Here is a 14,261-nt window from a genome sequence, read left to right on the forward strand (position 1 = left end):
TAGATATAGAGAAGCCTTGGATCTTGTAAAGTGACTTTCCCCAAGATTCTATTTCTCTTCCTACTGCTCCTTAGTTAAAAGTGACAATTTTTGTTGAGCTGTAGATCCATGATCTCAGGAGCCTCACAGACAAATTTTCTTGCACATACGTTCTGGCAGAAATCAACAGATGGTGATTAAAAGGAAAAAAACCCAATGAGTTTCTTGCTTTCTCTAACCTGAAGATGAGTTTAATGACAGTGCTTTGATGAACGGCCAAGAGTGAAGCAACACCACCTTTGTCTGGCTCACCACTATACCATATATCTATCCACTGATATGAAATTGTCTTATCATAACCTTTAAAAACTTCAAATAAATGAATTGATAATAAAAACAAAATCAAATCACAGCTTCAGAAATTTGAATAGCTCTGCAAGTCATACTCGTCTTAAACTTAGGACAAAGAAGTCTCACTGCTCAGAATTTCCCCAAACAGCAATATTATGAAGCTTAAGTTAGTAACTAATCTGAGATCACCTCAATTCTTGCCAAGTCTTGTTATAAGAGCCAGGCAACAACTCAAAATGTAACTATAGCATTCAATAAACTATCCAGGATAGAATTAATTAAAAACTGGAAAAGATGGATCATTTGGCCTATAAAATCTAATCCTTCCACATCCTATTAACCAAGTCATAGACTCTGGCACATTTATTTCATCTCCTGGAATAAAATTACTCCAATAAAGTCCTCCAAAGTGATAAAATGAGAAATTCAAACACTAATCATCCTCACGTCACCATTATTTGGCTTAACTGACCTCATTGCACGCCATTTAGAATTTTAGGTTCTCAGCTTTAACTATCTTTACGCTCTTAAATTTTATTTCTAACCAGCTATTTAGTCATCTATAATATTAAAGTAATCAAACAACAGTGATGGCTACTTCTGCTTGCAGATCCTCCCATTGAAGCACCACTCTTGATCATTTGTGCAATTATACCAGAAACATTTGAAAGGCATTGGGTGGATATATGAATTGAAGAGCTTAGAGGGATAAAAGGCCAAATGCTCGCAAATAGGATCAGTTTAGTTGAAAGTCAGGACAAAATGTAACTGAGGCTACATTTGGAGTACTGTGTGTAGTTCTGGTCACCCTACTATCGAAGTAATGTTATATTAAACTACATAGAGTACAGAAAAGATTGACTAGGATGCTACCTGGACTGGAAGGTTTGAGTTATAATGAGAGGTTGATAGGCTGTGACTTTTTTCCCCCTGGGAGGGTAGAAAACTGAGAGGTGACCTTATAGAAAATCATGAGGTATAGATAAGGTAGATACCACCAGCTGTTCCCCACGGGAGGCAAATCTAAAATTAGAGGGCAGATGTTTAAGGGGAGAAGGAAGAGATACAAAAGGGACCAAAGGGGCAATTTATTTCTACACAGGGTAGTCTAAAAAAGTCTGCCAGAGGCAGTGGTGGAAGCAATTATACCTTTGTCACGTAAGTAACATTTAGACAGGACCATAGATGGGATGGGTATGGACGGATATGGATCAAATACAGGCAAATGGGATTAGTTTACTTGTGAAAACCAGGCAGCATGGACATGTTGAGCTAAAGGGCCTGTTTCCATTCTGTTGGCCTCTCTGATTAGGACTATAAATGGAACTAGGTCAAATTGGGATGCCTGATCGGCATGGATGAGATGGGCTGAAAAGGTCTATTTCCGTGCTGTACAACTCTAACAGGGGTTGGAATTATTTTTCCACTTAGTATAACTGGCGTTCACTGTGGCAAAACTAATACGTCAAATAGTATGGAAATGCACAAACTTTCTGTTCCCATTCGTATCTTAATAATCCTCATTCCTCAATATGCAAGTAAATGGACTCTGACCTAATTCAATAATATAAATAGAGCACAGCTTTTTAAACAGTGTTCAAATGAGAAAACACAGTAGTTTAAAAAGATTACATGAAAAATGTCACATTTCCCCAAAAATACAAATTAATCAGATTAACCAAAATGGTTGGAACACACATCTGTACCTTTACAAGGAATAGCAAGCATATCCAGATGTTGTGATATCAAAAAATGTTTGAGTTGCAAGAGCTGTCAGAATTCAAAAGGAATTATTCTGGAGTCTCTGACAGCAAGTCATCCTGCGTCAGATCAAGCAATCTTTATTTTGTACTGCTCCTTTCTGCCATGTGGCAGAAGAGTTGGGTAGATAATTACAAATTCTAAGTTTTAACAAATGCAAGATTTGCAATGCAGGGATACTAGATATTGCTCGATTTTAGATCCTGAAGACAACTGTGATCTATACAACTTCCAAATAAATGGCGATAAAAAGAGATAACTCACCAGTGTGCAGCAAAAGGGCGACAGAGGTCTACATGAAAATTTTTTAAATCTTTAAATCTGATTGCTGCTTCTATATAAACAAATAATATCCATAATGATACAGTTGGTAAACATACTCCTCTTTCTGAAAAAGAAAAAAGTCATCAACTAAATATTTCAATCATAGGAACAATTCTTCCTTAACATACCAATGAAAACAGTTCTGCCTCTCATAAAAGGCAAAAATAGTTCCAATTTTCTTGTATCTCACACCAGCTAAATAATGCAATGCAAACTTGCTAAAAGGCCTTTTCACAAATATAAGGCTCACCAAATTGCCATATTGTAGGATGACTTCTGCTAGCTGGAATCATACTGGTAAAACAGCAATTAATAAAAATTTGGATCCAAGTGACTGCAGGGGATACAGAAATGGGGGGTTCCAAGTAGAAGCACTTGAAAATTTTCTACCCTTGCAAACGTCCAACAAGTATAAGTTTTTTGATAAGGGCAAAGAGTGTCGCAAGAATGAACAAAATGACTACAGCATTAATATACTCAAGGCAACTGGGAAAGGAGTTGAGCAGGAAGGGAGTTCTTGAATGATTGCAAACATTTAGGAAATTAATTAAAAGCTCACAACAAACCCCAACTCGAATGCTATCCCAGTGAGGAAGGAGGATTCTAGAAAGGGATCTCTCAACTATGGTTAACCAAGGAAGTCAATTTCAGTTCTGAAGGAGGGGCACTGGATCTGAAATGTTAACTCTGCTTTCTCTGCACAAATGCTTCCAGACCTGCTGAGATTTTCCAACAAATTTTGTTTTGCCATTGTAATAGCCTTATTCAAAAAAAAAGGAATGGATAACTGTAGGACAGTTAGTTTAATATCGGTCACTGGCAAAATGCTAGTCTGTTAACAAAATGTAAAAATACACTGTTTAGAAATACCATGAACAGTTTTGACACTCTTATCCAAAGAAAGATGTACTGACAATGGAGGTTGTCCAGTGCAGGTTCATTAGGTCAATCCAAAGCAGAGGGATGTTATGAGAAGAAGCTGAGCAGGTTTGGCCTGTACTCATTGGAGTTTAGAAGAATGAGGGCTGGCGTTATTAAAACAAAATTCTGAGGAGGATGTGTCACGGTGGATGCAAAGAGATTTTCTTATGGGAAAGTGCAGACTGGAGTGCATAATCATAGAATATGGGGTCACTGTTTTTAAGACAGAGGTGGAGAAGTATTTCTTCTAAGGGTAATGAGTCTGTGGAATTGTTTAGACTGGTGCACTGGAGGTGCTGTGTTGTTAAGTGTATTCAAATTTGAGGCAGACAGGCTTTCAATCAGTAAAGGAATCAAGAGTTACAGGGAAAGACAGAAGTGGAGTCAGCCATAATCTTATTAAATGACAGTAGACCCGATGGGCTGAATGGCCTTTTTCTGCTCTTACATTTTACGATCTTGACGAGAAATCATTTCAGAAATAAAACATCAGAAAAGAATATCTTCAGTTTCTTTTTAAAATCTGGTAATTTCCTGCAGGTAACTTTTTATTTTAAATTCGACCAAGGCATCATGCAATGGAAATACAGCAAGTGACATTGCAATGCAAGTAAGGGGTAAATACATTTAAGGAAGTCTTTCTACCCCCACATCATTTCTTCTTTATAGGCCATATGCTAAAAATCAAATACAGGGAACATCCCCTGCATCAACCAATACCGGTCTAGGATTTAGTTTCCAAGACAGAAATAATGTCTTCTCCTTCTCTGTCCCTTAAGGGTGCCATGTGAATTGAACCTTCACAATGCAACTTAGTCCCATTTGAATTAAATAGCCAATAATTCATTAAAAACAAATATCCAGAATGACTACAAAGACTGGTGTAAAGAAATGAAAACATTGGAAATGAGCTAATTAACTCTTTTCTAATTATCTTTCTTTGCCATTGCACCTGCAAATTATAATGACATACAGGTTTGCAAATGACAGTTCAACAGTTCATTGCCACTTGTGTTATTTTCCTTGATGTACACCAAGCAATTTGCAAGACTGACAGTGCTTTTCCTGTAATGGATGCTAGTAAAGTGCACAAACTGACACTCCGACAGATTTAACCTTCCTGCTTCCCTAAGGAAAACCATCTTGCCTCCACTTGGTATTCTCACAAATGACTTGGCTGAGATCAGTGAAGAACTGGGCTCAACCTATGCCTTACCACTTCAAGGTACAGCAAATTAGCACAACTGCAGGAATGGCCATGAAAAGTAAACTCGATAACTAGGTCATCACCTCACTCAAGAAGGGAACGAGCCACTCGTGAGTTAGGAATTTGTTCTCAAAATTTTCTCCCTCTTTCAGTAAACTTGAACGCAACTTGTAAATTAAATGAAGAACTCTCTCTTCACAGAACTCACCCAACTGTACGACCAATACTGGATACTTCATATACTGGCATTATTAAAGCAAAAAGGTGCAAAGAATATTAAATTCTTTCCCTACAGGCAAGTTATTCAAAATTATATCAGTTTGCAAAATGATGAATTCAACTAACAGAGCTTTTCCTTGCAATTTCATGATTGTTTGTCAACATTATGTCAGGAGTATATTTCACATCCTACATTCTAGCTAGTGCTAGATGGATCATTTCGCAAACTGAGAAAAACCTACCTTCCAACCAGAAAACTTTTGTGGAAGAAAGGTATAAAGCCTAATGGAAAATGCTTGCCTTTTATTACTATATTTGCCTGAAGAACACACTTTATCAATTGAATCATAGTCACCTCAGTGGCAAAGCCAACTTGACAGAATAGAAAAATATATCACTGACTAAAGTAGTAATTCCTCCTCAAATTAACTGCTTTGCATCCTTCATCATAGAATTTGTCATGAACTGAAAAGAGGATCCAAGTTCCTTTTCGAATATCAAGGCCAGGATATAGAGTTCTGTGCAACAGATGTTGCAGCAGGTGACTTCAGGTGTGACCAACTCCTGCCTCACTGCCCGAGTAAACTTATCAGACTAAACATCAGTAAGCTTCTCATTCAACTGCCTGCTCAACAACCTGAAGGGTGTTGCTGAAGGCAGAGGCTGTGTAGTCACAAAGAGCAGTGGGGTGGTAGAGAGAGGGAGTTCAGGGAAGTAAGAGGCATTGCATCGGTATGGTAAAAACAATGACTGCAGATGCTGGAAACCAGATTCTGGATTAGAGGTGCTGGAAACGCACAGCAGTTCAGGCAGCATCCAAAGATGCTGCCTGAACTGCTGTGCTTTTCCAGCACCTCTAATCCAGAAGCATTGCATCTGCATGGCTTTCAACAGCTATTGTCCAGCTTCTTGTGAATTGCTACCAGATTGGAGAAAAAAAAAAGGACACCCTTCCGGCCAACATAGAAAGCAAGTTTTCTTGCTGGAAAAACAATGACTTTCAGGCCTGCCAGGAAGGCCAGGGGCAGGTTGAGGCTGTTAAATGGCTTTAATTGACAACTTAAGAACCTTAATTCATGGTGGTTTAAGAAGGTTGCCCATGGACCTTCTCACCCAAAGTGAATTACTGAATGGTGGGAGAGGATAATCATCTTTCCAGAGCCAACTCACCCAATTATGTTTCTCAGGGCTTTTTTTTGGGGGGGGGAGGGTGGCAGGGGCAGCAGTAGAGAAAATATTGCATCCCAATGTTCACCACCCTGTTTAAGTGATTAAGACTATTTGAACTTCCTTTTGGTGGATTATTAGATAAACAATTTTTATACCACTACAGCCTCAATATACTCAGCTTTAAAAAAACTTGAAAAACTATGAAATGAGTAGCAATAACTCTCAGAATAAAGAAAGGACCAAGGTATTTGAAATTAAACAGGTCAATGAAACATCAGTTATTGTTTCACGTCACTAATTTTTGGTCCAACAGGATCAGCAAATCCTATAACCTTCACAAACGAGTTTGTCAATTTGACTGAAGGATGCTGGCATTGTGACATTTGCTTTTATACCATGAAGTGGATTCTACAGCCCAGAATACAAAACTATGCATACCACATCACTGACCTGTATGAATGAGCTGACCACTGAGTCCGCCATTGGCTGGAAAAGGTGTCGGTTCTTTTTCTAGCATATCTGTCATCACAGGCACTATTTATTTTAAAACATTTTCACCAAATTTAGGCTGCTATTAGTAGCAATCCATTAAATAAAAACACTAACATCAGCTTTATTCATGAAAAGATATCAAGCAAAAGCTAAGTTCTTTTCTACTAGAAGCAGCTGGATAAGTCAACCAGGACTCCCCCTTAGCAACGAGATCCATAGCTGCTTTAGTAATTGATGACCAACGTGGCATCATTTTTTGATGAGAGTAAAAGTAACAGGACAGCACCACTGGGCCGCTTGAGCATGCTCTGTCATTTAATAAGACTATGGTTAATCTTCTACTTTCACTCCACGTTCTCACACTCTCTATATCCCCTTTTTTTCTTTAAAAAAATCTGCAGATCTGACTTGAATACACTCAACAACTAGCATCTACAGTTCTCTGGGGTCGTGAATTCCAAAGATTCACAAACATCAAATGAAAAAAAAACAATGTCTCTTTCATCTCAATCCCAAATGGATGACTGCTTATTCTAATGCTGCAACTTCTAGTTCCAAACAGGATCTTCTGAGCAACTGCCTGTTCAACTTCTTAAGATTCTATAGGTCTCAACAAAATCTCTTCTCATGCTTTTAAAACTCTAGGAAATACAGGAATACTCTACTCCATTTTTCCAAACCGATCCCAGGAATCAGTCTAATGCACTTCTGTTGCAGTCTTTCAGGCAAGTATATATTTCCTTAGATTAACGAATTGAGATGATTAAAATAATAAGAGTAAAATGATTAAAACAGAATACAGTAATCCAGAAATGCCACACTGACACACCATCCTCACGCTATAACTCCTTTGTTAAAAATGCACATACCATATCGAATTGATTTAACATCCAAGTACACACACACTTTAATTGTGTTTAGGGATACAGAGAACCCTCCAAATACCAACATTTCTAGTCCTTGCCATTTAAAACAAAATCTGTTATTCAATTTTCCTAAAACAGATCAATAATAGTTAAATAATTCTGCAAACGTTTTGTGCTTTCACCAGTGTAAGTTGGCTCCTTCCATTGTCATGTCAGTAAACTTACTCACATGACACTCACTCAACCTCCTCAATTTAACTGCAGTTAGGGCCAAGCATTGATTCCTGCAGTATGCCACTAGTTTCAGCTTACTAAACTGAAAATGACCATTTATCCCGACTGTTTTGTGTCAATGAACCAATTTGTAGTCAACGCTAATAAATTAAAATACATAAGCCTTCATCTTATGTAATAACCTCTTAGGTGGCGTATTGTCAAATAGTTTGAAACTCCAAACGTCATATTTACTGTTATCCTTTTATCCATCCTGTTTGTTGTAACTTCAAAAAAAATTAAATTTATTTAGCAAGAACAAATATCCCTTCCATAAAACCATGCAGACACTGCTAAATCATATAATTTTTGAAAAGTACACGATTATAGTCCTAAAAATAGATCCTAGCATTGCCTCTACTATTCTCATTTTTCTATCACCTCATTTTCTCTCAGTTTGTTTCATTCCACTGCTGAATCAAAACCTTTCCAAATCTTCAAATATGCTAGTTTTGGCAACATTACAATTCTCTTCCTTGAATCTATTAACTTCTCCTGCTGTTTACGGTTTGATTACTTTTTCCTAAGAGTTACTTTTAAAGGTGATCTTAATCATTCCAGATTATGAATCAATTCTTTTTAATATTTGTCAATGCTTACTCAGGATGTTTTAATCTAATTTCATAATCTGCTTATTGCAAATTCCCCTTCACATAGTTTAGGGTTTCCAGATTTAAGACCTTGGTTTCAATCTTAACTAATTCACTTTCAAACTTACGTCATCATACAATCATTCTTAACCATAGGCTCCTTCACTACAGGTTACAATAATTATTGCTCTCATTGCACAAAACTGGATTGTAAATAACTTATTCCTTTGTTGGCTCCTTGACATACAGATTCCAAAACTAAGTAGACGTTGTTACAATTTGGCAAAGGACAGATTAGAATCAAACTGGTCCGTGCTGACCATAATGTCCGTCCACACTAAGCCCATTTCCTTGCACTTGGCCCATACTCTTCTCAACCTTTCCTATCCACGTATTTGTCCAAATGCCTTTTAAATGTTGTTAACATACCTGCCTCAACCACTCATGCTCGCAGCTCATTCTATTTGTATCATCCTGTGTAAAAACGTTGCCCCTCGGGTTTCCTTTTATTCTTTCCCCTCTTACCTTCAATTGATGCCCTCTAGTCCTCGATTCCCCAACCCTGGGGAAAAATACAGAGCGCATTCACCCTAATCATACCTCTCATGATCGTTATACACTTCTATAAGATTCCCCTCAGTCTCCTACACTCTAAAGAAAAAAGTCCAAGCTTGTCCAACCTCTACCTATCACTCAGTCCCTCGAGTCCTGGCAACATCCTTTTAAGTTTCTTCTGCACTCTTTCCAATTTAATAGTATAGTGCCAAAACACAATACCGCAAGTGCAGCATCATTGACCTGGAATCTTAGGAAAAATTCTCCTTTCAGTTAAGACCTATTAGTTTTACCTGTTTTGCTTGAAACTCTACAGTATAATATGGATTTGTATTCAATATCTGGGCTTTTGAGTGCATGTTAAATGGTGAAATAAAAAGTATGTTTATTCAGGACTACAAATGCAATATTTTCAAACAATTAAGATTTGTAACATTATGAATATACTATCACTTAAACCGTAAGACACAGTAGAATTTATACAGAATATAGCTAACAGTTTTTTTATATAGTTGTAAGTTCTCAATTACTAAAATTAACCTGACTGCTGCAAGTCAGATACTGAGAGATTGACCATAGTGTACAAGACAGTTTACTCTTTTCCAGGAAGGAATATGCCCTTCTTCTCTCCCATGACTTTGCAGCAAAATGGCAGAGATCAGAGTTGTGGCAGCAAGGCTAAACTGGAACCAGATTTTCATAACAGCCACTGACCAATGATTAAAATCACGTCCTTCCTTACAAGATTCATAATTCTAAAGTTCACTTTTCTTTCCCAACAAAACAATTTTAATTGGAAAAAAACTTGAACATACCTGTGTGCCAGACGTACTGAACCCATACATATGTACTGGCAGCAAAGAAAAGCCACTGCACTGGTATGAAGAGTAGGCATATTATGTCTGATGTGAATGCTACACAAACAAAAAATACTGAAAAAGCCTGCAAGAAAAACAGAGCAAAGGAATGCATTACAAGCGCAATCCATATGGTCTTTCGAACTAATACAGTTGAGCTCCCTAAAGGTCAATTCTAATTTCTGAGGCATAGCAATAGAATTAAGCACTGAAAACAACAAATGCTGGAGATTATAGCAGGTCAGACAGCATCCATGGAGAATTGAGTTTAGGTGACTCTTGATCAGAGCTGCAGAGGAATCGAGACTCAAAACGTTAGCTTGCTCTCTCTCTCTCTCTCTCTATCTCTCCATGGATGCTGTCCAATCCGCTGAGATCTCCAGCATTTGTTGTTTTCATTACAGATTCCAGCATTCGCAGTAATTTGCTCTTAAGTATAGTTAATCAGGATTTCATAGTCAAAAGGAGAAATGTATGGATGTAGGCAGTTAAAAAAACCCACAAAATAAAGTGCTGTGGGCTCTGAGGGGGCAATATTAGTTTCCCTTCTCCATTTCTCAATTTGTCTACAATCTCAACTGTTTTAACATTTCAAAAACAGATTCCCTGTGGAACGTAGCAAAACATTAAGGAATCTTATGTGGTAGATGTTTGGCAAGAGAACCTTCAAAGAAAACCCACTGGACAAATTGCTTTCAGTTACAGAATCTGGCAGCTTTTAAAAAACAAAACTATTTTTTGATGGGAATCATTAAGAGAAATAGCTGCACTTATGATTGCAGTAAAAAGAGCAAAGCCTCTGACTTAAAAAAACCAACAGCTGTCTAATAATCAGTATAGTCTTGTAGAATAATGTAAATGTGCTGGACTTAAATTCTCTGCCGAACTTGAACAACATCAAAAGTAAACACTTAAAATAGCTAGTTAGTAGAACATAAAAACAAATTAAAAAGTACCTTAGCATCAGAAAACAAGTTGTCCAATGAAAATTCTATGAATAGGGTTTAATTTACTATTAGCTTTCTTTGTGTACACTCACTATATGCTGAAATAAAGCAAGCATGTGAGTGGACAGTCAGTTATAAGCCAGCTTGGATGGCACTAGATTAGTTTGTTCCTAAAGGAGATTTATCAAATATGAGATTGTAGAAATAGGAATAGCAACATATATCCTTCATGCAATGAACAAAACTGCAGAACGTCAGCAGCTTACACTATATTTATTGCGCTTGCTTAGCTATTAAAAGTCTTTCCACTTAAGCTTCCCTAGTTTTTCCTCAACATTTCATCAAACCAAGACATTTGTAGAATGCCATTCTTGATTTAGTCAAAGTAAAGAGTTTTCAAAAATTACATTTTCATTCCATTTTTAAACAAACTTTGATCACCACAGATACCATTCAGATAAAGTAACTTCTGTCAACAGTCGTAAAAATGACCACAACTCCAGGATTTTAAAAAGTTTCCAAACTGATTAAGCTTTTATCCTTTATGGGAAAATTTGTTGGGACGGTAGCAATACTACTTTCACTTTAAGTAAATCAATCCAAACCCCCTCCTGAAAATTAGGTTAGCTCAATTGATGTTGTTATTTATCCCAATGCAGCTTGGGTTCTGGATCCATATGCATAATTTAAGTTAGAGACTCGAAGTTCAAGTGAGAAGAAGTCAAAAAGCCACATTGAGATCCAGGAGTTTTCCAAAAGTTGATATCATCGCAAAATGAAAATTTACAACTGTGAAGTGAAATTCAAAGGTTTCAATGTCAAGACAAGCGATTGTTTTGTCAACAAATCGAGAAATGTGCAACATATACACAGACAAGTTGTCTCCCCTTCCATACAGCTTTTCATCATTTATATAAATGATGTGGATATGAATCTGAGTTCTAGTTAGTCATTTGCAGTTGACACCCAAAACTGGCAGTATATTGAACAGGTTATCTTCAAAGTGCAATGGGACCGTGATCAGATGAGCCAATGGGCCAAGGAGTGGCAGATGGAGTATAATTTAGATAAACATGAGGTGTTGCTTTTTATTAAGGCAAACCAGAGTAAAACTTATACACTTAATGGTAGTGTCCTCTGAAACGTTACTGAACAAAGGGACCAAGGGGGGCAGGTGCATAGCTCCTTGAAAGTTGAGTTGCAGGTAGAGAGGGTAGTGAAGAAAGCATTTGGCACGCTTGCCTTCACTGGTCAGTGCAGTGAGATTAAGAGTTGAGATGCCATGTTGTGACTGTATAGGACATTGGTTAGGCCACTTTTGGAATATTGCCTGCAATTCTGGTCTCCTTCTTATCGAAGGATGTGGTGAAACTTGAAAGGATTCAGAAAAGATTGGCAAGGATTTGCCAGGTTTGGAGGAATTGAGCTATAGGGAGAGGCTGAATAGGCTGGGGTTCTTTTCACTGGAGCAAAGAATGAAGGGTTATGTGAAAGAAATGGTAATAGTTAAGGTTTTTTCCCCCAAAGTAGGGGAATGCAAAACCAGAGCGAATAAGTTTAAGGTGCAAAGGAAAAGGAAGCGGAGGGTCAATGTTTTCATGCAGAGGGTAGTAGTGCATGTATGGAATGAGCTGCCAGAGGAATTGATGGAGGTAGGTACAACAATTAAAACTAACTGGATAGCTATGTAATAGGAAAGGTTTAGAGGCATATGGGCCAATGCTGGCAAATGAGACTAGATTAATTAGGATATCTGGTCAGCATGGACGAGTTTCTGTGCTGTTTTACTCAATGACTCTAATCCAAGTCTTGAATAAATTTTAGCAGCCTCTCTGCAGTTCTGTTTACTGCAGTAGTGTACCTGGAATCACTCCAGTAAGGCTAATTTTGGAGAAGGGATTCCCAGCACAGCTGACAGCCACCTCCACATTCTTCAGGTGGTCAGTTCCAAAAAGCTGATAGCGATCATATGCCTGACACCACAGTTTTTGTAAGTCTTTGAAACATGCATATTAATGTCACCTGTTCCTATTGCTATTAAAAAGCTGCTGCAGTACACATACTCAATTCAAATAAAGGTTTTATTATGGAATTAGTATACAGGACACCAAATATAAAGTAAGTGAAGTTACACACAAATTTATTATAGATAAAGGTGCCATATTCCCAGGTGAGATGACTGGTGGTGGTTTGTCACTGTGCCTCAGGCAAATATACGGCATTAGAACGAGGTTTCATGGTAACCTCGGCAGAAATTGAACTCTCATTACTGCTGTCACTCTACCTCACAAGCCAGCTGTCCAGCCAGCTGAACTAACTGATCTCCTTCTCAATATTGCAGTAAGGAATCATAATCCCTAAATGTGACAGCAGAAAAAGGACTGAAACATAGGCTATTCTAAACATACATTGGAGTCCACCACTGATTTGGTGCTAAACTCCTGTACATTCCAACTATTTTGCCTGAAGTCTTTTGAATTTCTGTAATTTTTCAAACACAAATTTAACTTTTGGGGAAAAAGGTGCATTTGAGAAGGGGAATATTACACATGGTAACAAATCAAAACGTAATTTTTGCAGCCTGTAAGCAAAGCTCATTTGGAATAAAGAATGAATTAACAATCTGCCAGAGAAAAGGTTCAGGTACTTTTATTAGGCCACATAGGAACTCAGGCCACCTTTTGGCCTGTTTCTATACAACTGCAACAGGATAGAAACTTTCACAAGGGAGCAGCAAGATACAAAAAGAAAATTGTTGCATGGAACACTGCATCCTGTAGCATGGTTTTTCAAATCAGCTGGACGGCTACTTTTCGGAGATAAGCCACCAGGGGACTGCAAGGATTTATAGAATCATAGAAACCCAAAAGAGCAGAAAGAGGTGATTTGGCCCATCACGTCTGCACCGACTCTCCAAAGAGCATGCCACTTAGACTCAAACCCCTACTGTAACCTCTCCATTTCCCATGACAAATCCACCTGGTCTGCACATCCCTGGACACTATGGGCAATTTAGCTTGACCAATCCAACTAATTTGCACATTTTTGGACGGTGGGAAGAAACCAGAACACCCAGTGGAAACTCATGTAGACACAGGGAGAACATGCAAACTCCACAGTCACCCCAATGCTGGAATTGAACCCAGGTCCCTGCTGTCTTCAGGTAGAAGTGCTAACCACTGAGCCACAATTTCACCCAGCCTCCATCCCACTTATGTATAAAAAGGTTGTGGGCTTCACTGACTGGGCTACCATTTCTTGCCTATTCTCAGTTACCCTTGAGACGGTGGTGGTCAGCTGCCTTCTTGAAGCGCTGCAGAACACTTGGTGTAGGTATACCCACAATGTTGTTAGGGAGGGAGCTTGAGGATTTTGACCCAGCTATGTATTTCAAATTCAGGATGGTAAGAAAGTCTTGGAGGGGAACTTCCAGGCATTCTCATGCTTTGCTGCCTTTGTCCTTCTATCTGGTAGCAGCCGAGAGTTTGGAAGATGCTGTTCGAAAAGGTGAATTTCTGCAGTGCAATTTGTAGATGTACAGTACTGCTACTATATCGTGGAGGAGAGAGAGAATGATTGGTTGTGAATGTGGTGTCAATTAAAGAGGCTGATTTGTCCTGGATGACGTCAAGTTTCTAGAGTGTTGTTGGAGCTGCACTCATTCAGAAACTGAATGACTGACATTCCATCACACTCCTTATTTGCACCTTGTAGAGGTGCTCAGGATTTGGAGAGTCAGAAGGCAATTT

At 38.2% G+C, this 14,261-nt stretch overlaps 1 protein-coding gene across 5 annotated transcripts in view; it reads right to left on the reverse strand.

Moving 5' to 3' along the window:
- Positions 1-14,261, reverse strand: part of maco1b (macoilin 1b) — a 110,859-nt gene that overhangs the window by 41,933 nt on the left and 54,665 nt on the right. For 3 of the 5 annotated variants that reach the window (XM_072548342.1, XM_072548341.1, XM_072548345.1), the window contains 3 exons: positions 9,524-9,650; positions 6,383-6,466; positions 2,356-2,479 (listed from right to left, as the gene is read on the reverse strand). In XM_072548342.1, the coding sequence (XP_072404443.1) occupies positions 2,356-2,479; positions 6,383-6,466; positions 9,524-9,650 (335 nt within the window). The remainder of the gene's footprint in view (positions 1-2,355; positions 2,480-6,382; positions 6,467-9,523; positions 9,651-14,261) is intronic. The other 2 variants (XM_072548344.1, XM_072548343.1) reach the window with 2 other exon arrangements.

The sequence above is a fragment of the Chiloscyllium punctatum genome, chromosome 27 (assembly GCF_047496795.1).
Source record: "Chiloscyllium punctatum isolate Juve2018m chromosome 27, sChiPun1.3, whole genome shotgun sequence".
Taxonomy (NCBI): domain Eukaryota; kingdom Metazoa; phylum Chordata; class Chondrichthyes; order Orectolobiformes; family Hemiscylliidae; genus Chiloscyllium; species Chiloscyllium punctatum.